Below are 27,994 nucleotides of genomic sequence, written 5' to 3' on the forward strand. Positions count from 1 at the left end.
AGGGTGTTTGTGGAGGTGTTCCTATGGTATGTGAGCTCCATGCTCACAGCACAATCTGCTCTTCTCTCACCTTTGTTACATTTCTTGTAAGAAGTGAACAAAACAAGGATTGGGCTGAGTCATTCACATCCCGAATAACATCCTATTGGTCCAGAATTTTTGGCCCTTCTGTCAGGTGAAGATGGTCCAATCTGATTGGACTAAAGTAACGGCTAAAAAATTTACAAAGGGGATCAGGAGTCACAATACTTAATGTCTCTTATTCCAGACCTTTTCTGCAGTGTCTAGATATTTTGGGCCCATTTAAGTGTGGCCAGCTCTTTACTATTGCTGTCTCTCCTAACAGGTCCTAAATCCATTTTACGTGTTCCAGCTGTTCAGTGTGTGTCTGTGGTTTGCTGAAGATTACATGGAGTATGCTGCTGCCATCATAATCATGTCTCTCCTCTCAATATTTTTGACTGTATACGATCTTAGACAGGTGAGACACCTCACCTTTTTCCACAAGGAAGATGTACTTCTAATGTCTGGGAAAGGCCAGCATGTTACAACATGCACACAGTGCTGTGAGACTTACTCAGAGGTTTAGTCTTGTGACGTTGTGTAGTAGCAGGTGCAATGGCCTGGCCTCCTAGTCATCAATATCTCTGTGTGGTACCTTACCCACATCCTCCCTTCCCCATTCCAGTGCTTCACTTTGTAATATTTTGTTACGCTCTCCGTAATTAGGGTAGGGAATTTCTTTCTCTCTGTGGTTTTATAGTTTCTGGTCTAGCTGGAACCCAGTTTCTTTAGGCTCTCATAACCACAAATAACAAAAGGAAATAATTCTTAGTGGAAAAATTGCATCATGTAAGTAAGATGTAACACTTCTGTGTGTTCTTTTTTAATTTATAGCAATCCATTAAACTGCACAGACTGGTTGAGGCTCATAACAACACCATGGTCACTGTCTGCAGAAATAAGGAAGGTGACTCCTCTATGCTTCTTTTTTCAATGTGTTTTGTTTCTATAGCAATTTATATCAAACCCAAGCATGTATAGCAACAAATTTATTCTAAAGCAGTTTTCCTCTTCTGTTTCTCAGCTCAGTTAACTCACTTCTGCACATAGAGTTATTTTGACTTAGGAATATGTTGTGGCACATCAAACATATTAATAATTGAGTGCAGCCTTAGCAGAAAATTGTCAGGAAAACTAAGCAATTTTTCTTAAAGTGCTGCTGACATAGCCAACAACATATCCACTGAATGGCTGTGAGTCCACCTAATTGCTCCATGCAAAGTCTGTTCATTGTCAAGGTATCTAGAGCACAATCCAAAGAGATTAAGTCAATTTAAGAAATGTAGATCCAGGGTTCTTTGGTTAGGTCAGTGCATTGGAACAGTAACCACTGGTTGGGCTCCTGGGTAAATAAGGAGGAATTCTACAGCTGAAACTGATGCCTAGGCTTTTCTTAAATATTATAGGTTGCAAACTTAGGTCTTTTGTTTATCAGCCATTATAAAGAATTCTATTCAGGAAGTAGTTCCTTGTATTCTTTTCCGCTTGCTACAGAGAAATATCTGAAGCACAAAGTTTGCATTACTTGTCACTTTCAGGTTTCCAAGAGCTGGAATCACACCATCTTGTTCCTGGAGATATGATGATTTTGAAAGAGGGCAAAACCCTTTTGCCTTGTGATGCCATTCTGGTCAGTGGGCAGTGCACTGTAAATGAAAGCATGCTGACAGGTACAGCTCATCCCTCCCAGGTTTGCCATCTGAACACCCACCATTGCCCCATGGCTTCAGCCAGTGACAGAGGACAGATGGTGTTATCATGTACATCCCTTGCTGTGAGACAGTCCATAACTGGCTGAGAAGGGGATTCTTCTGGGTGTTTGCTATAATAGTGACTGAATTGTTGTTAATTGTCTAAATAGACAATATGGACTTTAGGAAGTCTCCTTTTCTACCTTCCTGGCATGCAGCGTTTAGGAAGAGGTGATTTCATTAGAAGGGAAAGAGTGGACAGTGAAGAGGAGGGAGCAGGACAGGAGAAGAAGCAATAGGTATGAAGCAAAGTTGTTCCTACCCAGGGCCCACAGTCTACTCTGGATGTTGTGGTTTCTGTCACTGACTGAATGTGTCATTGCTGCAACATCTCCAACCTGTGGAGTGTCTGTCTAGCCCTCCAGACACTTGGCCCCACATTCCTGTGATAGCAGTGGAGGACACACCAGGTGGGAGAGGTCACTGGAAAGCAGGATTTTTGGTGCAGGAGGAGGTCTATTTCTTGTTTTTAAATTTGGTCTTGGTCTGAATCAAACTGAAACTGATAGTTCTGAAATTTCATATAAATGAGAAATTCCAGAAACACCTTTCATTTAGAAAACTTCAGGTGCCACAATATTTCTTCCTCACCTTAGTATCTGCTTTGACATAAAAAGGGTATCTGTCACCTGCCAAGCATTGAGGCCCTGCTTTTTACTAGGGAGGGAAAATAGGGAATATCATATTCTCACCTGCTTGAGGGAATAGTTTAGTGACCTGCACATGAGGTTCAAATTAGGTAAACAACTTGTGGCCATCAATGGTAGTCATGCAACACCAGTTCAGGCCTCCTTTCAAGTCTCTATATCTACAGCCAGAGTTTGGACTGCTTTCAGTTCTCAGATTTGCATGAAGCTGCTGCACTGATGAAAAGGAAAACTCTTCTCTGGCAGTCTGTTTGCTAGGCTTTAAGCTCTATTCATTCTGAAGATGTCAAAATATAAAAGTAAAATTTCTGTAAATTGGTTTCTCTAGTAAACACCTTTAACTTATCACCTAGATGTCTAGGTACTTATTTGAAAGTCAGCAGGCTGTTACTAAGTGTACTGCAGTTTTTCTCATCTGAGCTAATCTTCCCTAGGAGAAAGTATTCCAGTAACAAAGACACATCTACCTCAAACTGATAACTCCAAGCCCTGGAGAGTGTACTGTGCAGAGGATTACAAAAAACATGTCCTCTTCTGTGGAACAGAGGTCATCCAGACCAAGGCAGATGACAGAGGAGTAGTTAAAGCTGTGGTGCTGCGGACTGGTCAGTCAACACTTGAGTTCACTTTTCCTTCCATGATTTTTCTCACTGGAACAGTCTGACAATGTATCCAATCACATTAAGTTAAAGGTACTAATGTATATTCACAACACTCAGACAGAGAATCATCATCCTGGGCTGGACTAAGTTGTTATGCATTGTTTCTGTTTGCTTGGCATAACTTCTATAAAAACTGTCAGCATATAATTATGAAGAAGAATTTTGCTTTGCTTCTGAGACATTGAAAAATCCTCCCCCCTAAGACAAGAATACCTCTTTTCTATATTCTGCAGATAAGACCACATACACTAAAATGAAACACCTGGGCCTTCTTTCATAACTTGCAGGAATTATGAATAATTTTGAAGCCCTCCATTCTTTGCAGAGAATTTTTTGAAATATTTTCCCCTTGAAATGATTTAAATTTGTCTTTCCAGGTTTCAACACAGCCAAGGGTGATCTGGTGAGGTCCATTCTCTACCCTAAACCCATGAACTTCAAGCTGTACAGAGATGCCCTCCGGTTCCTGATGTGCCTCATAGCATTTGCAGCCATTGGAATGATCTACACAGTGTGTGTATTTGCACTTAATGGGGTGAGTTACTAAATGCAGGAGAAATGGTCACATCTAAGAGATTTGAAACCGGAGTGACTTCATAAAAATTTATATATAAAAACATAGTCCTTGTCACTTTCCTTTTTACCTTAGTACATGAGTCCATTTTACAGTGCAGTTGAATTAGTAACAGTACACAAACTGTCATACATTCAATTCCAAGATGCCAAACCTACTGCTGCCCAATAATAATTTTTTCTGAGGTCTTGGAAAATCCTGTGCAAGCCCTGCATAGGTTATCCGCAGCTCAGCACCCTGTAAGAACCTTTTACAGGGTTTTTGTGGCACTTTTTTGTACATTCCTAGAAAAAGCACAAGTGAGTCATGAGTTAAGTGGGACAGAGGCAGATGTGTTATTGTGAAAGGCAGCTTTCCAAAAACTTCAGCTTAGATCAAAGAACCATCTCTCCCTGTCTGCTCTCTGAGAGTAACTGGTGTCAAATGCTTATGTTAAATGGTAGAAAGTAGGTATAGAACCATTTGTCCCTGGTATAGTCTTCTAACTTCCTGAAGAGAAAAGTTTAAGAGTTCAGAAAGCTGTCTTTTGTATTTGGATCCTCTACTGTAACAGTCACTGAAAATCTCCTAGAGTGTGGTTTAATCTATTTGTTAATTCATCTAAGTCTTGGACTGGACAGCACCTGTGGCAATGATTCCCATAGTTTCATTATGTACTGTGCAAAAATGTTTTTAGAGTTGCTGTTTGAATCACTGAAGGCACTGTAGGTTTTGTTTTAGAGAAGTAGCAAACAGCTGCTTTCTGTTTGATGCTTCCTGTACTAGTTTTAAGAGATCATTTGCCACTCCTTTCGCCACCTTTCTTCCGTGTTACAGAGCCCTGAGCAGTACAAGTGTAAACAGAGATCATTGAAAATGACTGGTATTACAAAGAACTCCCTGTTGTCTTCTGTCTTCTTCTCTCATATCTTTGTATAGTCATCTGGGTGGGGCAGGGTGGTGGATGGGAGATAACCTACACTTAGTTATCACTCAGCTTAATATCCTTGAGAATTTTGGGGAAATAATGTTGCAAAGGTAACTGTCCTGTATCAGGACAGTTGAATCTCCCACATCTCAATGTGGAACTAAGACTTACTGTATCAGGAAGCAGCAGAAGACAGCTATTCCCTAGGGGAGACAAGCCAGGAGGCGAGGATGACCAGAGCACGGGTAATTGAGCACAATCACAGAGTGTCTGAACATGGTGAGGAGAGCTGGGTGCAGGTAACAGCCCATCAACAGTCCCAGGCAAGGCAAAGTGGTAAATAATCCAGGGAGATCAGTCAGAAGCAGAAGGAGATGAGGACAAGAGACAAGGCTGTGACACACATCTTAAGGTGTCCATCCAAGTGACAGAAGTGGGTATACCCACAGCATGGCTCAGACAGGCACTGGAGGCCCAGGCCTGAGCTTAAATGGAGCTCCTGAACCCATGAGCAGAGGATGTGGATAGAGGTGAGGCTAGTGACGGTAATTAAGGGCTATTAGTACACCTAGGGCCCTGCCATATTGGTCTCTAAATCTCTGGAGGGTTCACCTGAAACCCTTTTAAAATAGTTCACTCATTCTTATGCATCAAGGTCAATGTGAGAAGAGTTATACACTGTAAACAGTAGTTCTGCAAATTTTAAAGCCTAATTGATTTAGAACTTCTTTAGAAACTTTCAAGAAATCATTTCATGCCATGATAATTATCTGCCAATGTAAAGTCCAATTCATGAGTTGCAAGGTTGATTCTGTAATTCAGTTTTTGAATAATTTTTCTCTTGGGGAATAATCTACAATCAGTGGGCTCAGAAGATTATTTTCCCTGAAGATATCAAAGAAAGTGTGTTTAAGAACATATTCTTGTGTCTGCTTTGCAGTTTTTTCCTTTTTTTCTTAATTTAACTTCCCCATTGTAATATGTAAAATACATGCTGGTGTTACCTCAATTGCTGAAGCCGTCAATCTTGTAAGATTGAATCACAGGATGTACTAAATGCTTTCTCTTCTCTTTCTGTGAGTGTTTATCTAAAGATGGATGGTAAGTACTTCCTTCTAACATAAAATAGATACAAAATATTATCAAAATGGTGTGTTCTGTGGTCTGAGACAGTATCAATGAAGGGAGAACCAGAACATGATGGAAATTCAGCACATCAAATGCAACATGATTTATAGTCAAAGTCCCAAGCTCAGAAGTAGTAATAGTAGATCTCAGTGATGGTTTGCAAGTCCTTCTGAACTGAAAATTTGCTTTAGTTTGCAGTGTCTCAGTTCTAGGACTTCAATTTGAAAAGCATTCAATTCTTTAGCATTCATATCAACTGCCCAGAATAGTGGTGCCCACACTCAGCATCCTGGCAGTCGGTTTTACACTGACCACTAAGCTCCCAAATTATAGATTGCTTTTACAAATGTAACTGTTATTTCCATGTCTCTTCCTGCAGGTAAAAGCAATTTTCTTTCACAACTCCTAGAACATAAGGTCAGAAGAAATCATTAGCTCATACAGTCTGCCCTCCTTTTCAGCACCATCCCATATGTCTCACCTGCCACCTTAACATGAAGTCCAGTGCTGTGCCTGTAGGCATTTGGATGAATGCCCATATAAATAGCAGATTCCTGTGTGCTGTGTCATGGGAAAATGGGTTTGACTGAGGGTGCAATGATCTAGCTGGCATGTTTGAATGCACGTGTTTTGGAGGAGGCTGTGAACTCTGCCTGGAGGTTTGTTTGCATGGAGAATGAATGAAGGCCTGGGGGCTTCTCTTTAGCAGTGATGAGGCTTTAAAGCCTCTGGTTAAATCAAGCCTATCAATTTCTTATGGATATGAATACATGATGGACCATGGGCAGAAAACAGTACAGCCTGGAGCACCTGCAGTGGAGGGGAGGCGGGATGAAGAGGGCTACACCCGGTGCAAGCACCACTCTTTGCCACTCTCTTCCTGATAACTGTCCTTGTTATTATGTCAGGAGGAGACAGGAGAAATAGTGAAGAAGGCTCTGGATGTTATCACTATTGCTGTCCCACCAGCTCTTCCAGCTGCCTTGACAACAGGAATCATTTATACGCAGCAGAGGTTGAAGAAAAAAGGCATCTTTTGCATCAGCCCACAGAGGATCAACATATGTGGACAGCTGAACCTTGTCTGCTTTGACAAAGTAATGGCTGTGTGGTGGTTATGCCCTCACTGGTAATGAGAGCCATGGTGGGGGTGGGAGGCTGGGGTTTGATTGAGCATTTCCATTGTATTTTAGAAACACAATGACCAATGCTGTGTACTTAAGTTCTTGTTGTCTGAACAGAATCTGTGGCAAATTCTTGTTTTTCTTGGAATCTAGGAATTGTCTTGTAGCCCTTTTGCTCTGCCCCATGCTGGCATTTTCTGGAGAGTAACCTCTTAAAATAAGTCTTGCTTTTTATTCCTCTCGGAGCTCTCATGTGGGAAGTTAATTTAAACGTACATTTTAACTTAGACTGGCACCTTAACAGAAGATGGCCTGGATCTCTGGGGCTTGCTGCCCTCTGAAAGAAACTGGTAAGGCTCCCTGACACATCAATGGCATCTAAATTTGGTGGGGTAGTGACTGGATTCTTCTACTAGACATAGGACCAAATCTGAAAGACAGTTAATGTTAAACACTTAAGCAGTTTGCAGTTCCCCATGTTTAGATTTTTAATTTTATTTCCATATCCTCTGGAAAATGAATTGTTTGCCTTATCCCAAGGGTCTTGCTCCATGTGAAAAGATGCAGCCACTGTCACCAGCATTTGGCACAGCATGTCCAGGCAGACAGTCTGCAGTAGGCAGGCTGGGTTAGATCTCAAAGCTGCAGTGTAACCCAAATCCTTTATGACAGGAAATCACTGTTATCCACAAGATTGATGCTCTGTTCTTTCAGTGGCCTTGATTTTGCCCATTTACATTTCCAGAAATGTGCATGCACAGAGTTGCTCAAACTTATATCAGTATTAGAACTCAAGAGTCTTCGCACAAGCCTCAAAGAAGATATTTTATAATAATCTGTTCCTCTCTCCATCCCATTGGACTCCCTAACTAGGCATAACACACTTGTTTTGAGCATGTGTATCCCAGCCTTAATAGGTGCATGAAAAGCAGTTCATGGGGGAGGACAAGTCCCCAGAACATGTGTGTGGTCTCGCCTCAGGATGGGACTTTAACTGCCCCCAATTTAGGATTTTTTTTCTTTTAGTCTTATGTTGTTTGGTGTTCTCTGACAGTAACTTTTGTGTTCTCTTTTGATTTAGCTTTCAGGACATTCACAGTTTCCCTGCAGACCACAGCCTGCCTTGGGGCCCAGTGTTCAAAGCACTGGCAGTTTGTCATTCATTAATTGTTTGGGAGGGCAAGATCCAAGGAGACCCACTGGATGTGAAAATGTTCGAGGCCACTAACTGGGTAAAGCTGTGCTTTGTTATTATGCAAACAGTGGGGAGATCACCTTGCCATCTCAGGTTTAGCCAGACACCCATCGAAGTTACAAAAAAATCAGGAATTCAGTTAAATAATTCCTGTGAAACAGGAATAATTGAGTTTCCTTTGACACTAAAAAATATTTTTGTTCCTCACAATCATGTTGTGATGATAAAAAATCCAGATGATTTGTGGAATACTTCAAGAGCAGAGCTTTCTACATTAATACAAATTCTTGTATATTATTTTCTCGTTGAGTCTATGTTATATCTAAAGTTTTTTGTTTATTTAAGTGTGTTGTAATGAATAAAGGATTTATTGTCAGTGAGAGGACATAACCTATTTGCTGTGCAAGAGTACAGCAATGTCTTACTGAACCTGGTGAGGCTTTCTATTTGGTTGCCAAGAGAAGCAGTGGATTTTCCGTTATTGGAAGTTTTTAGTTTTACATCTGACAGATTTCTCCCAGCAATGAACAATATACCTCATTTAGAGGCAACAAAAAGCTTTAAATGAATCCTTGAGGTTCCTTTTAGCTTTACTGGTGTTGCAGTCTGAAATATTTTTGTATTTCAATACACAGGTGATAGATGATTCCAGTGGACACCAGACTGAAGGTCAAGGATCCACAGATGCCACAGTTGTTAGACCTGGTCCTAAAGCCACCACTGTAAGATATTTGCAAGATTCACATCCATGATCAAGTTAGACTGTCAGTGTAAGGGTTACCTTTCAGTATAGGAATGTGTGGGTGTCCCTGTCCAAGAGAGCTCTTCCCCACTTTGTCTTTCCTGTACTGCCTGCAGAGAGAGAGATTGCTTTGCTGTCTCGGATTACAGATGCCTGGGGGAGCTTGCAGCTCACACAGTGAGCAGGGGGATGCTGGATTAGAGATTGTCCAGCCTGTCCTCGTGGCTTGAGACTCAACCCAAACTCAGCTGAGTGGGGAATGCAGTGGAGTCTGGTGGCTGATGTCAGATCCTTGGTGGTGACACACACAGGTGGGACACTTTCTGACAACCGTTTTTCCTTTGCAAGACCAGTGTAAGACCTAACAGAGTCTTAGCAGAGAAACAAGACTAGTAAATTCCTTTCAGTGATTTACATTTAGTAGTCTGCTAAAATTGTCAGTGAACTTTTCCTACTGCTTAAGCTAAATATTTCTCCACAAATTTAATCTCGTCTTTATGTACCAGTCATTTCTGTCTAAGTGTAACGAATTAGCCCATTATACATGGTTAGCTTCTTTCCATAGCCCAAAGGAAAGACCTAAAATCTTTTGGTCTGAGTTTAAAATCCTTGCTAGACTGTGTAATCCACTTGCTTTCCTCCTAGGCCCCAGTGGAAGGAATTACCATTTTACATCAGTTTCCATTTTCCTCAGCCTTGCAAAGAATGTCTGTCATTGCCCAGGAAATCGGTGGGGATCCACAGGCCTTCATAAAAGGGGCTCCAGAAATAGTAGCCATGCTGTGTAGAGCGGAAACAGGTAACAAACATTTATAAATGCTTCCTAGAAACACACATGTGTAAGTGACTTTCGATGGTGCAATGAAATGGAAGGTCCAAATGAGATTTCTGTGTCTAAGATTTTATAGTAAAGCCTGAAAAGTGTCTCTGTTGTACTCCAAGTCTAAGGCTAAGCTCTCACACAGCCCTTCTCAACAAGGAAGGATTGCTAAGAGATAAAAGTAGCTATCAACTCCTGTACAAGGTGTACAGTCTCTGGCAGAATAATATTTGGAAAAGTTGTCTACAGGTCTGGCTCCCCCCCCCAAAAAAAAGTAGACTTTTTTTTACTCCAAACCTTGGGAGGGCAACTAGAGAAGCACAGATCCTTCATGACACCCTGGAAGAAGATAAGTCTTTGCAGTGTATGTTTTGAACTTTTAAGTTCAAAATGATAAAGGAGAGGCAAAGATTTTCTTATGGAACAAAATTAAGTTCAGCTCCTTTCTTTGATGTGCTTGGCCTATCAGTATACTCTAGGCACTCTGGGACATAAACCTTCCCTGCTCCAAGGCTTCCTTTTATTAGAGAGCAGTTAAATGCTGTGATAAAATGTCTTTTCCTGTTTTGCACAGTCCCATCGAACTTTGAAAGCAAGCTCCTGCTCTACACAGCCCAGGGCTTTAGGGTCATTGGACTGGCCTGTAAATCTCTCCAGGCAGGGAAACTGCCTGCTGCTCTAACAAGGTAAGCCATAAAAAGCACTGCTTCTGGCCATGTTCAGCCATGGGCCAGTGGTGCCTCACAAAGCACCATCACCACATCACCCCTGCCAAGAGCAGGGTCATAGTACAGAGTTTTGTTAGATTCAGGCCAGAGGGAATCTGATTTAAATCTGGATATAGGTCTGGGAATAGACAGAGGGCACTCCTATAGCACATGCCCATTTTCCTGCACATTTCCTAACTTTCTTAACTCTGGATTAACATAGGAAGCATAATTCTATTACACTTGAAGACTAGTACACGCCCCCCTCATTCCATCATTTCCACTAGTCTTGCAGATTTACCCAGGCTTGCAGTTGAAGAGAAGTCTTTTAAAGATTTTTTTATTATCCACAGTCTGATTAAGCAAAGGCAGCAGATGACCCCCATTACTGTTCTCTAGCCCAGTCAAAGTCAGTAAACTATCTTCTGCTGTTGTGTTGGTCCAATCATTTAGCTTTCTAGCTTTAGCCCTCTTTAGTTTCTAAAGAAGTCAGCAAACTCTTCTACTATGCTTATGGTATTAGTTTTTCACAAGCCTCAGAAAAGAACACTTACACATGAATCCATACAGTTTTTCCCAAATCCCTTTCACTTTTGCCTGTGATACTCCAGAAACATCCCTTCTGAAATATCTGCAGTTACTGAGCTTCTGCTATCCTCTCTCTTTACTAGCTGCAGGTCCTAATCCAGGTGAGGCTCACTTGCTTTTTCACAGGGTTTTTTGCTTTGCTGAAAGGGCCAATGGACACCGACACAGAGTGAAAGTTGTTATGTAACTCTTGTGACAAACCTATCCAACCCAATGAGCAAATGTGTGTGAAATGGCCCAGATTTTGCAGTTGTGTGTGCAGTTACAACATGTATGATGTTTATGCTGCCAGGAGAATGGAGAAAGCTGCTGGTCAAACACAAGATCTGCAGTGAAAGCAGTGACTGTTCAGGCATCACCTGACTCAGCTACTCTAACTGCCATGCAAGCGTTTGAGTTTGGCATCGCCTTCTCCTTGGTGGCTAAAATAAGTGCTTGAAAGCTTTTCTTCTTTTCAGATTCTTCAGAGTCAACCTGTATCCCTGAGAGACCTCTAGTTCATGACTCAGGGATGGGGTGTTTACCAAATTCTGTTCTCAACTGAATGTGTTCAACTGTAAAAAAGCAATAGCACAGGTGAAAACAAAAATGTAGGGGAAAACAGAATTTGAGTTGCCACAGGCTGTTTGCTCAGGTCCAACTGTCAAGAGGAGCAGACATGTTAATTAAGGTGTGTTTCTTTGTTGTACAGTTCTCAAATGAGAAGGTCTAGTGTGCAGGAACTTTCCAAATCAGTCCACCACAGTTTGGGAGTCCTGCACGAAATTTGGGGTTCTGGTACTGAATTAGCACTGCTGGTATTGAAAGCACCACAAAAGAGAGACATCCTAGAACTGCAGAAAATAGACAAATTATTTTAATTCTTTTGAGTTAGGCAGGATGGTTGAGAGTCATAACTGGCTATCACCAAATCCAATGCTGATAAAGGCAAAATTAATAATTAAATCTGTTTCTTTTTGACTGTTAGGAAGGAGGTAGAATCTGATCTGACATTCCTGGGTCTGCTGATAATGGAGAATCGATTAAAGAGGGAGACAAAGCCTGCCCTGGAAGAGCTCAGTGCTGCCTGCATCAGGAGTGTTATGGTCACAGGTATTTAAAAAAGGTGGATTATTTATGTGGTCACTGGTCTAGACAGGGAGTCCAACAATATTTAAGTGAAAAGTCTGCTGTTTTCACTACCGCTGGTAGGAAGGCACAGATATTTAATCCAAGAAGTGTCTGTGTTTTAATAATGACATAAGGTGAGCCATGTTGTCCCTGGCAACTTCACCAGGCTGTATCTGATTCTAATAAAGGCATGTCATGCAAGATCCCTTTTTTATAGGGCCTCCTGAAATGAGCAGAGATGGAGCATGCATGCTCAGGACACATCTCCAAACTTTTTAACATCTGTAACTCATGCCTACCAGAGCATGTTTATCCTTTTTTTTTTTTCTTGAAGGGTTATTCTACCCACATCTAAACCAGGGTTTGGATAGAGTAACCCCAAGTCTTTCCATTGTCCAAAGACTTGAGCCTCACTCCTTTCAGCCCACATACACCAAAGCCAATCAATGAGAATCAGGGATACCAGCAGCAACTTAGCACTGAACCCCTTATTGGTTTTTGTCTAAAACAAATAATCTAGGACCACATTCCCCATCTGGATTTCTTCAAGCTGAATAAGAAAATATTTCATCTCCAGATCAAAATATTTATTTTCCAAATGAAAATATGTTTTAGTGATTGAGACAAACCTTATCTGGAAAGTTTCAGTCTTTATCAAAACTTTCTTATGCACAGCTACTGAAATCTCACTGATTCTTCTGGATGTATTTGAAAATTCAGAATTCAGGCTAATGAATAAACAATTCCTCACTGCAAAAATTTTTAGGTAACACTCCCTTTGTTTTTTGTAGGAGACAACATTCAGACAGCTATAACAGTTGCCAAAAATGCTGGCATGATTGCTCCAACACAGAGAGTGATTCTTGTGGAAGCAAACAAAGTGCCTGGATCTTTTTCAGCATCTATAACCTGGAAATCCCTAGAAAAAAACAAAGCTGAAGATTACAGAAGCCTGGTGAGCATATCAGAAGCAGGTTTTGTGCAGCAGGAAAACAAACTTTAAATAAGGAGTGCGATTATGCTAGTATAACAGAGAACTGCCATTCACCATCAGAATATGTGCTAGAAGAGTTTAGGAAGAGGAGATCTTTATAAAAATGTACTCCCCTAGAGCTTACTTCCTAGCATATTATCCTGTGAGCACATTTTTGCTAACTGCCTAGCTGGGTTTGAGAACAGCTTCGCAGAAATCCCAGAAAGATTTGTCTCTAGCCTTCATGCTTAGCTGATGCCAGTTTAAATGCTTCCTTTCCCTGCAAGATAAATTTCATGGTATAAATGTGAACTTAAAATCTGTGGAGCTGCATTGAATGAACCAGCCCTGTTCAAGCAGGCAGAGTGTTAGCACTTCCCCTTACCTGCAGAATTAAAGCACGGATCCACTGTTGAGAAATTGCATGTACACAGTGAAACATAGGCAAGCCAGGCTAAGAAATTTATTCCATCAAGGATCTCCACAGAGAAGCTGGGATGAAGACCAGTTACTTTCTCCCTGAAGAGTTAGTCTGAAGGTGCTGACCCTTCCCTGGGAAGTATAGAGTCAGGCAGATGGTACAGAGTATCTGCAGGGGCTGTTGAGTGGCTCCTCAGCCTGAGCAACTTCTGCCCTGTGTTTCACTGCAGAAAGGCTTGCTTAGATGTGGTGCCCATCTTCTGTCTCTAGTCCCTCTCATTTCCAGTGCAGCCCACCAGATTGGCACTGCTGCATGAATTCTATCAAATGCAAGAGTCCATTTGATAGAACTCATGCAACAAACACCCAGTTAACACTGGTATTATTGGCATTATATGCCTCAATCCCTTTACAAATCCAGGGAAAGGCAATGGGCCTTGAACCCAAGTCTCCCAGAGTCTTCAAAAGCACCCTCCCACGGTATGTCCTTTACTTTGCATGTAGTAGTGTCTGTGTAAACGCAGAGTAGCTTTTCAGGGCCTGGGCACAGCACTCATTCTGTCTTATTTTATAGGAGGATGACAGTCAGACTGAGCCAGGAATCAGGCTGGCATTGGGATCAGGCCAGTATCATTTTGCCATGAGTGGAAAATCTTACCAAATAGTAGCACAGCATTTCAGGCACTTACTTCCAAAGGTAAGATCTGGATTATTTAACTGGAGTAGCCTTGCCATTCAGGAGATATGGATTGTCCCAGTATAATCAGCTGAAGAGACCTGTATCAGGACATCTTCTGGGAACAATTATAACCCTGAAATACTCACAGGCTAGATGAATCTAAGATATTATTATATGGGGAAGGATCTGAAAATCCCTGTATTTTTCTCTGCACATGAGAGGAGCAGGCATGCCTTATGGTGTGAGGACAAGATTTAAAACATTTGTGCCCGTATTCCTACCCCTTGCACAACACTGACTCTGACCTGTTTTGGAGAACAGGAGAAAGCATGGTATTACACATGGTGCAATTCAGCATAGCTTGTCTGTTTCATGGACAGGATAGTCTCATGAATTCTCTTCTTATAACTCCCTGCCTGGCAATCTGTGTTCATCAGGTAACTCAAATGGCATACCAGGCCTTGTGTCCTTATTGTTATTGTTACTTTTTCAAAATATTGATTAAGACCCCCTTTATCTTCTATCATCAGCCTTTCCTGCTTCAGAGTCTAGAATCAGCCGTTTGTTTATAAATGTGATATTTGGTGATTTTTATTCAGATTATTACTGAAATCACTTCAAGTGTTTTAAAAATAATTTCCCTTTTTTCTCCTTATAGCTCTTGCTGAATGGAACAGTTTTTGCTAGAATGTCTCCTAGTCAGAAATCCAGCCTTGTAGAAGAGTTTCAAAAGCTGGAGTAAGTTCCTAATGAATTTGAAAGTGTTTGTTGAATTTTCAGGCTAGAAAAGAGTCTAGAAAGAGCTAGCTTTTGTCTAGCATAGAGTTACATGGAACTGCACAAAACTGAAACCTCCACAGATCTACACCTTGGCAATTCAATTCCAAAAGTCTGTTAAAAAAGAGACACTGAACTCCATGCTGATTTGGCAACCTGTCGAAGGTCAAACGCTCCCGTGGTCCTGGCTTTTGTTTGTTCACATCATTCTTCATTTTTACTTCTCTCTGGGCCTGAAGGATTGGGACTTGTCTCCCCAAGACTTTTAAGAATCTCTCCCAGCACTGCAGCTTCTCTGATGCTTGCTGTCTTTTTACTATGCTACTGCTGGCTCAGTGTGATGGGTTAGAAAATGTGGTGGGGCAGTCTGGATTGCTCACAGTCACAGTGGTACATATACATATACATATACATATACATATTCCTCAGTCTCAGGCATCTTGTTGCCTGTTGTTCAGCTGTTTCCCAAGTCTTTTGAAGACCTCACCCTTACTTCACCTAGCTAGCCTCAGGCCTTGTCTTAGAGCAAGGTGAGCTTTAGGCCGTTTCAGATTGTGTGCAGTTGTGAGCACCTCAACTGCTGTCTGGCCAGACAGGCTTTAACTTTCCAGAAGGCTTTTAACAAAAAGCTTGCACGACGTGCATAAATGACTTGCATGGAGCAGGCTATGATTCCTCACTTGCCTTATGACTGTATTTTTTAGTTACTTTGTGGGCATGTGTGGAGATGGAGCCAATGACTGTGGGGTAAGTGACATTTTTTACCATATATTTTAAAAATGAGAGATTAATGCAATGCCAGTAGAGTATTCCAAACTGAGCACATGCTGGAGATGGGAGTATACCACTTATTCACAGAGCAGCTGTACTATCACCAGTATTGATTTAGACCTGATCCCACTGTGTGGTCCTTACCATGCAAGAGCTGTCCTAGGCAAAGATTTTTGCAGTTTATGATCTCAAAGACTGATTCATCTGCCTTGAAAAAACCACCAGAAGATTCTCCTGGGGGAAGCAAGCAGAGAACCTAGACTAGCTGCATAAAGTCTGGGAGCAAATAAGTGCTAAAAAACAAGGCAGAGCCAAACCTGTCTTCTGCAACTGGTAGTGGATGGCTGTGGGGTCTGTGGAAAATGACCTTTCCCATGCTCTCATCCCCATTCTTTCCCTGAACTCGACATCTCACTGAAGGACCCCTCAGGGTGGAGCACACCCAGGGAGTGAAGAGGGACTGCTGTGCACAGAACATATCCTGTAATAAGGGGTCACTGCTTGGCTGACATGTAAGTTGCTGTGTCTTCCTGGTGAGCACTGAGGAGGATTGTGACTTTCAGGCTTTGAAAGTGGCACATGCAGGGATATCACTGTCGGAGCAGGAGGCGTCTGTGGCTTCACCTTTCACATCCCAAACCCCCAGCATAGCCTGTGTTCCAGAGCTAATCAGGTAAGCATGGGGTTTTGTTTCCTATTTCATAAAAAAGAAAGTTCCCACTCCTCTCAAACATAAGTCTTGGCTGTTCCCATCAAGTCACAATATGCATGTCTAGAGAAAAATAATTGTGTTTGGCCTTGAAATTGCCATTTGCCTAGTCCCTATCTGAAATTCCTTTAAGATACATTAATTATCACAAGAGGAGGACATTTACAGTTGAGCTTTATGTCATCAAAAGTATTTTAAATGCAAAAGAAATAACAAAATGAACAGTGCTCCATAAAGCTGAATCAAATGTCCACCAGCCAACCTGTACACAAATGTTAGGTCCTACCTCTGGTACCCTATGCAGGCAAAATTTGACATATATTATGCCAGGATCCTGATTTTGCTTACTGGGGCATTTGAGCAGCCAGGGAGAGAGCATAATCCTCATTGGATACTGTATGTTCACTCTTAGAGGAGAGGACTTGCTCAAACTCACTGAGTAGCTGCTTGGCTTTGTAAGTTTTCCCTCATACAGAGTTGTTACCTACACTACTAATGTTAGCAGTAAAAGTTGCTGGGGTAAATTGTAGTCTACAGAACACAGGTGACTGGAACCAAGCCCATTTAATTGAACAAGATATCTGCAAGTGAAGATTTTACTTTCATTTAGGTCAGATTTTATTTATTTCACCTCCCAGCAAGATAGTGGTAGAGGCTTCTCTGCTTGTGACACATGCCTTGTTTTTCAACAGCCTTTTGAGAGATCTGGTACCAGGAGCAGACCCCATCACCTAATTGCTGTCCTTTATTTATGCCTTCACACAGGGAAGGCCGTGCTGCTCTTGTCACGTCCTTTTGCATGTTCAAGTACATGGCACTGTACAGCACAATTCAGTACCTTGGTGTTCTCCTGCTTTACTGGGTATGTGTTGGGGACATGCTGGCAGGAACTGGATGAGCTACTAGTGCCTTGTAGGAGAAACGGGGCATAAAAGCCACCTGAAATAGGAGATGGAGCAAACTTCTGTGGTGTGATCATATGGTCCTCCTGTACCCCAGTGGAAAACTGGAAAGATTCTTCCCATTAACTTCAGCCAGAGGGCTCAAGATCCAAGCTGGGCAAAAAGAAAACTGAGATACTGAATGGTGTTTTGGATGAGGGCATGTGTCTGTGAAAAGGAAGAATCTGGTGTAAGCATCTGCTGTTACAATTTATTCAGCATTTAAAGCATGAATTAACTTGACAGTAAGAAAATCCCCTGGAGTGCCTTAAACCACTTTTGCATAGCTTTTTCCCAGATGGAGAGGAGGGCTTTGTATTCAGAAGTAACCCAGCAGTGAGAAAGCAGTCTCTTCAAATATTCTTCTCCTTTATTGCCTGGAGTGAACTGGAAGTGTAGTTAGTCCGAACAATGTGCAAAATGAGAATATTCACCACAGGCCCAATGGTGAGGAACCTATTGGCAGGGCAGTGAAATGTGTGATCTCCTTACCTGCAGAGAAGAATTTCAGAACAAACAGCAGAGCAGTAGCTCCATAGATATAATACAGCTTTCTGAAGATGATATAAACATGCTCATGGCAGATCTCTGATTTGTGATTTTTTTCTTTGTTTTTCTCTTTTCAGCAACTAAACTCCTTTGGGAACTATCAATTCTTGTTCCAAGATCTGGCTATTACCACTGTAATTGGTGTGACAAGTAAGCCCCTTAGTCATCCTATGTATTAATGAGAGAACGATCTCAAATATTTTTCTTCTCCTTGGAAATGCATAATTCTATGTACAGAAAGGAAGAAAATGGCTTCCTGCAGACTAAACATCCTTTAAGTAGAATACAGGATGTTTAGATTAGTAGAAGAGGGCTCTTGCTTGAGAAAAGCCCTGAAGATGGGTAATATTTAGTGGTGCATTTGCTGAGCATGTAGGTTGTTGCTAACTGGAGTGCTATCTTTAGAAGGAATAAACTCACACCTACTGCAGTGGAAAGTCCACTCAGGCATTTTCCTGTTGACTCAGGAAGGCAGATTAAGAAGATACCTGACTCTGTGCCCAAATGAAAAAGTAGGGATTAACTTTTTTGAGTCCAACCCATATTTGAAGCTGTGTAGGCCAGAGCCCCAAAAGGAAGGAGAGGTGAAAATGGAGAAGAAATGACAGATGTCAGACACTACAGAGCAGAGACTTGTAAGCCAAGAATAAGAGGGGAACCCAGTGCTGAGGCATAAAGAGAAAGACAATGTTATTGGGATAGAGTAAGTCCAGGGAGAGGTTTAGAAGCAGGAGCAGCAAGGACAGGGCCATGAAAAGCATATAGCAAAACCACATCCTGGTATGTTCCATCCTTGCTGGAACACAGACAACAGGCAAAGACTTTGATGAAATCAAGCCTGAAAAGGTCAGCCACAGCAACACTGGGTGCCAAAAGCTACATTGCTGTAAGTAGCCCATCTGGAATTGCATCAAAGCTTTGTGCACAGCTCTTTTACTCAAAGTCTGGGTAACTTTGTTAAACCTAAGAACAGAGGAAAACTTGTTGTGTCAGGTAATGCTGCCCTCCTCCAGCTCAAATAACCAGCCACTAGGTGTTTAGTGCAGGAGGATGCACAGAATGTGGGCAGCAAAAAATCTCAAGCCACAGCTGACAAGTGACAGAAAGAGAAAAGAAGAGCATAAGTATATGTTCATATTCTTGGGCCTGACAGTAGTCAAATAAAATAAAAAGCCAACATTTTATTTTTCAAAAATGCCTCATGATAGATGCCATTAATTAACCTCTTCTGTGTCAATACAATTTTGTAAGAAAACAACTCTGTATTTTGTACTTGATACAATCTTTGCATGTTTTATAAAGAATATTACAGACTGTAAAAGTGCCATTGATACAGTCAGTATTATACAGGAGCACTGCTTGTATTTTGGACACACTAGTAAACACATCTGTGCATGTTTCAGTGAGTTTCACAGGTGCCTATCCAAAGCTGGTCCCCTACAGGCCTCCAAGCCAGCTCATCTCGCCCCCATTGCTACTCTCTGTTGTACTTAACATCCTCTTCAGCCTCAGCATGCAGATCTTTGGGTTTGTGGTGGTCCAGAAGCAGCCTTGGTATTCCAAGACCGATATACACAGGTAGGTCCCCTTTCTGGGACTCTGGATACCACAGGGTTGACCTAGTGGGGCAGGTCTGCATGAAACTATTGATCAGCTTAACTGCAGGCCTGATGAGCAGCTGCAGCAGACCCTGTGCTGCCCACAGGGTGCAAACACTTCAACCAGTGTTGTCTGAGGTCCCTAAACCCTCCAGCAACCTGCCATGCACAGTTCATGTGGTGAGAATGCTTCTGCTGAGCACAGAGAGGATTTGATTGCAGGAGAGACCAGGTTTGAGCTCAAGCTCTGACAAGTTCAGCAAGCTCAACCAGTGGTGAGATTGAGGGCACTGCCAATAACCTATATCATGGCTGAGAGGGAGGATTCCTGATAGTTAATGGTGGAAGCTGGGGGAAAGAACCAGGACAATGTTCATTTCCTGACCAGTGTGACACTCTTTTTCAGTGCCTGCCTGTCAGTGAACAACCATGAGAAGAATTCATCCTCCAGCCTGGGGCTCCATGGGGCAAGAGATGGAGCCCATGAGCAAACAGACAATGGCTTCAAGAGCTATGAAAACACCACAGTGTGGCTGCTGAGTACCATCAATTGCCTCATTGTAGCAGTAGTGTTTTCCAAGGGAAAGCCTTTCAGGCAACCCATCTACACCAACTGTAAGTATGGGGAGAGGAGAAGAGATATATAAGTCAACTCAGGAGGTCAGCTTAATAGGGAAAAATTAAACTTGACCCAAATTATGTCAGCCAAAAAATCAGGAGAAAGACTGTCCTGTGAAGGGAAGATGAGCACATATGTTTGTGACAGGTCCAGAAGCTGCAGTGAGTCATGGAAGAGCTGTTCTTTTTCTCTGTGGGACAAATCCTGCAGCATGCTCTTAGACAAAATTCTCTTCAGCTTTTTTTTTTCTTTTTCTTTTCTTTTTTTTTTTTCTGAAGAGTTAAAATAATGCTGCAGGTTTCATGGCTTTGATGTTTTGGTATAGTAATAGTGAGGAGGGGACATTCCTCCTAGAAAGCAGAAAAGTGGGTCATCAGTGTCCTAGAACAAGGTAAAACAAAAATGAGTGGGTGACGGATGAAGTTCGGTGCACGCCAGCTGAAGAGAAAATGAATTTACTCATCGTTGGAACATTTGCCTACAGATGGGGAAGGAATAGGTTCTCCATTACTTAGACTCTTTAGATCCTGATCAAGAGCAAAGTCTTGACATAACTGAAGTTGGAGGCAGCATTCCTAATCATATTAACAAGATCGAGATTACATCCTGGACATTTTTCTGAATCACAGGATTTACTGTGATCAGAGAGAGACTCACTGGAAGGCTGCAAAGCTTCTCAGATGTGAAAGGTCAAATCGAATGTTCAAAATACTCATTTGGTGTTTTAAATCAGTGGCTACAATGCTCATCCCACACTTGACTGAGTAAAGCTGGGGTTTTACTCTGTTGATTTTTCTTTTGCTGAAAATTTGTTTCTATCTCATGCATTCTTTTGATGGCTGTGTAACACAGAAAATTATTACAATCTTCTACAGTAAAGGTAAGCAGTTGAGATTGCTCATAAACCTGTGGGTTTCTTTCTTTGGTCTTATCCCTTCAGATGTGTTCATACTGGTGCTCATAGGGCAGCTGGGCATTTGCCTCTTCTTGATGTTTGCTGACATTGATGATCTCTACTCCAAGATGGATGTGAGTATTGTTCCAGAGGGGATTTTTTTCCTACTGCCAGTCCACTTTAAGCACACTGGGATTGTTTTAGCAAAAGGCACAGACTTTTGCAGGGAGACATGGCACCACTAAAGACAAAATTTAAAGAGGTGGATTTTAGATGATGGGATTGTAGAAACTTCTGGAAAATGGTGACTCCAAACTAGTATCTGTGCCTTCAGCAGAACAGCTACACATGTAATTTTGATTGTTCCAGCACATTGTTCAAGCAACAGAGGATGACATCACTAAGCTTATGATGTGTGGTATGTTGGTGGCTTGTGAAGCCAGGAGCAGAACAGGGCTGGGCTCTGCCAGTTTAAAATAAAGCACCATGTTCTTGTGTTTCCCAAGCAGTGCTACTCTGAACAAAGGTCCTCTTGCCAGGATCTGCCAGCTGGCACTGAGAGCAGTAGTTCCAGTCCCCAATCTTTTCAGGCTCCCCGTTTAAATCTCAGAGAGCCTGCAGTTTCCCAAAGCAGAATTTGGGTTTAGAACAGTTGTAGAGAGAGACTAGTGGGGCTGTCTTGGCAAGAGAGGGTCTATCTTGGTCCTTGATCAGTAAATACCAATAAGGCTTGATTTATGTAATCTGACAGAATGCAAGCTGGGAGTTACCTTGTGCCAATCCATCCCAAGGGAAAGATGAGGGAAGGATAAGATCTACATCAGCTGAAGGATGGGGTTGTCAGTGGGCCTGACAATTAGTGTGTTGAGGCTGTGACACTCTCACAGTCTTGCTGTGACTCCTGTCACAGGAACAAAACAACAAAAGCACCATACAAAGCTATTTTTTCTGTACATTTGCAGAGGAATGAAATGCAGTGGCTTTGAGTCACAAGTGCTGAACACGATGCAGCTTCCAGTTCTGTATGTTTGTATGCCAGTTAGCAAGTCGGTTTAGAAATGGAATTAATGAAACATGGAAAGAGAAACAGAGTCAAAGGGTCCGGGTCTCGACTGTAAATGCCCGCCTAAAGTTGCCTCACTGTGTAACTATTTGCAGAGCCCGGCTCGGCGGGCAGACCCCGTTAGAGAACCTGCCACGAGATGGCACTTTAAAGCAAGTCATCGTCCTGTTGTGGACCCTAGTGGCCCAGGACATTTTTCAGCACGGCAGCTGCAAGGGGATAAAATGCTTTTGGGGAGAACTGCAAAACTCCCAGCCCAAGCAGTCTGGAGGGAATACACTGGAATTGCTGAGAAGAGAAAAGGAGGTAGTAGCAATAAAAACCTCTGCAATAGCCTAGCCCTGGAGAAACTGCTGATCCAAATTTTGGATCTGAGCTGCATCTCCAAAAGCAGTTGAGCTACAGCCAGAAAACCAGTCCCATCTATGGGAAGCTGGAACTGGGTTTGGAGCTGAAATACGAAGTTTGAATATTTTTTAATATTAGAAAGTAAAAAGGCAGTTAGAATTCCTCTTGCAGCACTAAAGAATGGCATTCTCTCTTTTCTCTACTTCATCATAGATTTAAAAGCATCTTTATCAGTAATTCCTCAAGACAAGTAGCAATATTAGCTCATCAGTAGGGTAAGCCAGTTTGGGAGTCTGGCTTTTCACGACACAAAGCTGCTGAAGGGTCTGGAGCAAAAGTCATATAAGGAGTGGCTGAGGGAACTGTGTTTGTTTAGTCTGGGGAAAAGGAGGTTCAGGGGAGACCTTAATTCTTTCTACAATTACCTGATGGGAGCTGTAGCAAGGTGGGTGTCACTTTTTTTCTCCCATGTAACAAGTGATAGAGAGGAAATGGCCTCAGGTTGTGCCAAGGGAAGTTTAGACTGAAGAGTAGGAAAAATTTCTTAACTGAAAGGGTTACAGATGGGAACAGACTGCTCAGGGAGGTGGTTGAGCCATCATCCCTGGAAGTATTTAGAAGTAGTTGTGGCACTTAGGGACATGGTGGACTTGGCAGTGCCAGGCTTATGGTTGGGCTCAATGGTCTTTAGGGTTTTTTTCAACCTAAATGATTCTGTGTTCTATTACACAAGTACCCACCAGTGTTTACTGTGGACATGTTGCTGAATAGCTTCTCCTGCTTTTTTCCCAGCTTGTGTGCACCCCTACCACGTGGCGAATCTCCATGGTGATAATGCTTGCAGTCACATTTGCTGTGTCCTTCCTTGTCGAGGTGAGTGTGCTTCATTGGATGTGCTAGTCAGCACTAATTGGAGAGGCAAAATGGTCAAGTCTTGCTCTTTCTCCCTCCTCCTCAGCCCAGTTTGTGAATGTCTAGTAAAACAGAAATAATTGCTGCTACCTCACCCTTTTTTTAAAGCCCTCCATCTGAATGATCAGGGAATGCAAGGCTTGGCCACCTTTTCTTTCCTCTGATGAGGGGGATCTATCAGGCCCTGCCCCAGACTAGAAAAATATGGGCAGTCTGTAGTGCTTTCTACCCAGATCCTGAGGACTCTCAGGGGGAGCTGGTCACAGTTCTCTGGTGGAGAACTCTGGTGGAGCTGATATGAAATGTGGTCAATGAAAGGCTGTTTAAGAGATGTGGATGAGTAGGGCAGGTGGGAGACCTGGGTCTCCACTATTTGTCCCATGTGTGTACTCTGGATGAAGAGTAAACTGCTGTCCAGGTCCTCTTAAAGCTTCTTTTTGCTTTTACCTTTACAGGAAGCTGTCATTGAGAACAGACCCCTGTGGCTGCTTCTGAAAAAGACCTTCCGGTACCACTCAAAGAGCCACTACAAGAGGCTGCAGCACATGTTAGAGCAGGACTCAGCCTGGCCACCTTTGAACGAAACCTTCTTCTCAGCTTCTGTGGCAGTAACAGTAGAGGGAAATATAGGAGGCCATAGCAATCCAACATTTGACAGCAGTGAGGACTCACTCTGAAGGAAACTGCAGTGGACCCATGTCCAGGACAGTTGCATTTGACCTTAAAAGGACTCAGTGACTTAAAAAGAAGAAGGACTCACTCATTACTGTTCTCCCATTCTAGGAGTAACCAGCTTTTGCTTACACCTAAATTAACTGGAAGCACAAAAGCTGCTGCAGTAACATAAAGCCACGATGGTGTTTCTCTGTCCCCTTGCTCATGCACACGTCTGCCAGCTGTAAATCAAACACCTTGCTGAATATCGTTCAAGTATTTGTGGTTGAAACAAATATCCCTGCATCCCTCTGTTGAACTGCATTATGTAATCCCTAAGGGTGGGGGATCCTCCACATGAAAAGCAGCTAACTGCAATAGCAGCACTCCTCTGGGCAGATCCCCTTTGAGAAAATGAGTAGAACTTATTCCTGATAGAGGCTGCTGAGCATAGGCATTCCTGGGATTCCTCATGGGGTTTCAGATACTGCTACTTGGTGTCTTGCATTTTTGGAGGTTTTAACCCTTCTGGCAATACTTGGCTTCCAGAGCTGGAAGGAGCTGCAAACAGCCAAAGCTTTCTAGAAGTGTCCACTCCCAGCACCATTGTGCTCTTCCCATGACTGGAACAAAAACAGCTCTCTTGCTAGCTCACTGCTACCAGGAAACCTGTTTGCCCTCTTAGTTTTTGGCAAGTGATACTTGCATTTTATGGGAAAAAAATATTTTGACCTGCAAAGCAGGATGATTTCATTATTTAACAGTTTTTTGGTGGGAGTATTTTTTCAGGATATCCATTTAAAAAATGTAGAATGGAACATGCATTAATTGCAAATTGTGAATCTCATCCTGTGGGTCTTCAAGGACCCACTGTCCCTTGTGGTGTGAGTTTGCTTTACTAGGACAGCTGCTGCACAGCTGGGCTGCCTCCTGACATCAGCTTTACCAGTGCCAAAAGAAGCAAACATTGAAGGGGTTATTACCCTCAAGGACCTAAGGCCTGAAAGAAAAGATGTGGAGACAAATAAGAATCAAAATAATTTATTTTAAATTCTGTGGCATGCTCTTAAGTTGAACCATCTGAGGTTTTGTCTCTGGTTTCTCCATAGTTGCAGATGCAATCCATCCATCAGCTCATATCCCTCATCTGTTTACCTTTGATGGTGACTTTTACACACTTTGCTGTGCTGTGTTTGCCATACATAAATGCAACAACACTGCACATTCCCGCAAGTGTTACCTGCTTAGAAAAATGCAGCTTCTGCCTGCACATATTCTCTTAGCCCACTGATGTTAATCTGCCTTTCTCCTCACTACATTTTGCAATCTTCATCCCCAGCTGGGTAAAACAACAAGACAGTCAACCAGACGGGCTTTGGACCAAGAGGAACACTTCCTTCTGTGGATGAAGTGTGCAGGGGAGCTGTGCCTTCTGAGTTGACTGCACAGTTTGTTTTCTACAGTTGGAGCTTACCCCTGCTTTTACTGGGTGGGGTTGAGAAGCACTTTATTATTGGAAGCTGTATTTTCCCACTGTTGTGTGCTAAAGCAGTCTTGTGCTGCTACAGAAAGCCAGGAATTGGCCAAGTTTGGAATAATGAGAAAGACTTCCTTTGATTTTTTAGACTTAAAAAGTAGCTTGGGAAACAAAGAGCAAATCAGAAGAAATTATTAATTGTTTTGAGTCAACATATCTGCACCAGAGTAGAGTCTGAAAATAATCTAGCTTGAATCTAAAAATAACTAAGAAAATAAATAAATAATAGCTAAGAAGAAAAAAAAAAACCGAACAAACTCAACCAAACAATACTTCAACTTGAACAAAACATTTATTTGACTCAAAGCAATTTTTTTATCCGTTTTTGACAAGTTTGGCATAAGCAAATGGAGTAAGTACCTTCCTACTTAAGTAGTTTACCTAATAGTAAATGCTTGTCACAAAGCCACACAACTTGCCACAAACTAGAAATGTTTCATATTAATCCCTAAAAGTGTTTCCAAAGTTTTCGTGGGTTCTCAGTTCACAGCAAAATCCACTGGAAGGGGAAGGCTAGATGATCTCTGCATTCCTTACAGCTTGAGGCACCAAAGAGCAGGTTAATGGAGTTATTCCTGAGAGCCTGTCTTTCAGATACAGTAACATTTTTATTGAGGTCAAAATTCACTGTCCTATTTATGAACTCCCTCACAAAACTAATATGTTGCTAAATGCGATACAGTGACAGCTGCAGTAGCATTGCCGACCGGGCATGTGATTTATATTTAGATACCCCTGACACTATGAAAGTATCAAGTCTTGGCAAACCTGTGGTAATTGTTGGGTTGACAGGATAAAAAACTGCTTGCCTGATGCTGAAATACAGCCTTACATGCAAGAGAACAGAGTTCAGATGCTAGGTAATGTTTAACCCCTGCCACTCTAAGCACTCTAATCCCCTCTGCCACTTTTACCTCTGCTCCTTTTCAGAGGTTGGTAAGTCAGGGTAGCCCTTTGTGGGACACTTATGAAGTTTTCACCTGGGTGCTTTGGGATGGGGGGACTGGTACTTCATAGACATGATCCTGGGGGGAAAGCTGGTGAACCTCTTTTTTGGCTATTAGCCCACATTCCTGGCAGAAGGTTGCAGGGAAGAAGAGGAAGCTAAGGAGACGCTGCATACTTGTAACAGCTAAATATTTCCCTTATGATGACTGTGTCCCTTCTTGGAGAGTCAAAGACTGATATCCTCCTCCTCTGCTGTTGGCCCTTATTCCTGGCAGAACTTTTCCTGTGGACAGGGATATCTTGCCTCCTGACTGAGCAGCGGCAAAGACCTGGAGTGCTCGTGCTTTGTGCAGCTGCTAGGATCTCAGCCAAATCCTAACTACCCTTTCATGGAGGCTCTTGATAATGATCTTGAGTGGAATTTTTCGGTACAGCTAAGGCATACTCGTTCCTCTTCAACAGCCTTGGTTTAGCCTTTAACAGCCAAGGCACCAGAGAAATGCTGCTGCTGCTGCTGGGCTTGCTTGTGGCCTCAACAGTAAAGCACAAGTGTGTTTTAGAACAGAGGGAAATATCTGCAAAATTGCTAATTTCAATTGCTTTATTTGCCACATAACTTCCTTTTCTCCTATGACATAGACACAAGATGTTTTTTTTCCTGCATAGATAGGGACACACTGCAGGACTGATCTTCCTCTACAGAGGACAAAACAAATGCATCTTGTGGATAAGAGGGGAAGTGATTATGGATGGTTGTTTGCTAAGCTTGCATATGGAAATGCCAGGCATGTGTTTCTGCACACAGGATATTGTCCTATCTTCTGTGTTCACTTTACTGGGCTATGGATGCTACAAGAGTGTCCTTAGAAGGAGAGAGACCTCTGAATGCTGGGACTCTAAATTAATGTGTGCCTGAACTTTTAGTGGAGTATGTTTGAAACCCTACAAAATACATGAAAAGTCCCAGGGCTCCTGAAATTGGTTAGATTTGATGTTACCAACCTTTCAATGCCCTCTGGAGAGGGGTTTTGAAGAGAACTCCAGTGTGGCAGTCTGAAAAGTTTATTTAATTTGAACTTTGCACTTCCATCCAAGGCTGAAACTTCATGTTTGAAATATTAATGGTCATGCCTGGAGGCAGACTGGTCCTCATAAGCTTGTGGTATTTCAGTCCAGATACAGCTTCACTGTCCAAAGGCTGGCACCCTGATTTAGTGTCTGTCTCTTTGTCCTAGCGAATGTCGAAGAATGTATTAAATTTTCAACGAGGGACCAAATTTGTCGGATGAATAATTCATTTCAGTTCCAATCTTTACGCAGAAAGCACTTTCACTGGCTATTTTAGTTCCACTAGCTCTACAGAATAGTCCGCCACTACTTCAGAGAAGCCAAGGGGTGGGTAAATCTCAAAAAAGCTTAATCCTTTGCTGTTAGTTAGGTATCACAATAACCAGTATTATGCTCTCAGATATCTGTGGGGCTTGTAGCCTGTTTGAACATAACATACAAAAGTGAGTGATGACTGTTGTTATAAGTCTGACACAATGTAGAGTAGCAAAAAGTATGGAAGTACAAGGAAATCA

The 27,994-nt window shown here is 42.2% G+C and overlaps 1 protein-coding gene across 2 annotated transcripts in view; it reads left to right on the forward strand.

The window, feature by feature from the left end:
- The window catches only part of LOC116448577 (probable cation-transporting ATPase 13A4), a 45,533-nt gene extending 17,845 nt beyond the window's left edge, over nt 1-27,688 (forward strand). The window contains exons 8-31 of one of the 2 annotated variants that reach the window (XM_032119158.1): nt 347-481; nt 898-970; nt 1,602-1,733; nt 2,896-3,066; nt 3,501-3,658; nt 6,641-6,829; nt 7,145-7,206; nt 7,938-8,088; nt 8,687-8,773; nt 9,439-9,592; nt 10,188-10,299; nt 11,876-12,000; nt 12,810-12,973; nt 13,986-14,108; nt 14,749-14,828; nt 15,572-15,614; nt 16,202-16,311; nt 17,113-17,209; nt 17,915-17,987; nt 19,241-19,415; nt 19,842-20,050; nt 20,995-21,083; nt 23,153-23,233; nt 23,728-24,005. In XM_032119158.1, coding sequence (XP_031975049.1) covers nt 347-481; nt 898-970; nt 1,602-1,733; nt 2,896-3,066; nt 3,501-3,658; nt 6,641-6,829; nt 7,145-7,206; nt 7,938-8,088; nt 8,687-8,773; nt 9,439-9,592; nt 10,188-10,299; nt 11,876-12,000; nt 12,810-12,973; nt 13,986-14,108; nt 14,749-14,828; nt 15,572-15,614; nt 16,202-16,311; nt 17,113-17,209; nt 17,915-17,987; nt 19,241-19,415; nt 19,842-20,050; nt 20,995-21,083; nt 23,153-23,233; nt 23,728-23,949 — 3,015 coding nt within the window. In that variant the 3' untranslated portion in view covers nt 23,950-24,005. Of the gene's footprint in view, nt 1-346; nt 482-897; nt 971-1,601; nt 1,734-2,895; nt 3,067-3,500; nt 3,659-6,640; nt 6,830-7,144; nt 7,207-7,937; nt 8,089-8,686; nt 8,774-9,438; nt 9,593-10,187; nt 10,300-11,875; nt 12,001-12,809; nt 12,974-13,985; nt 14,109-14,748; nt 14,829-15,571; nt 15,615-16,201; nt 16,312-17,112; nt 17,210-17,914; nt 17,988-19,240; nt 19,416-19,841; nt 20,051-20,994; nt 21,084-23,152; nt 23,234-23,727 lie in introns of both variants that reach the window. The other variant, XM_032119157.1, reaches the window with a different exon arrangement.
- Nucleotides 27,689-27,994: the final 306 nt, after the last annotated feature.

Source organism: Corvus moneduloides, chromosome 10, assembly GCF_009650955.1.
Source record: "Corvus moneduloides isolate bCorMon1 chromosome 10, bCorMon1.pri, whole genome shotgun sequence".
NCBI classification, from domain to species: Eukaryota; Metazoa; Chordata; class Aves; order Passeriformes; family Corvidae; genus Corvus; species Corvus moneduloides.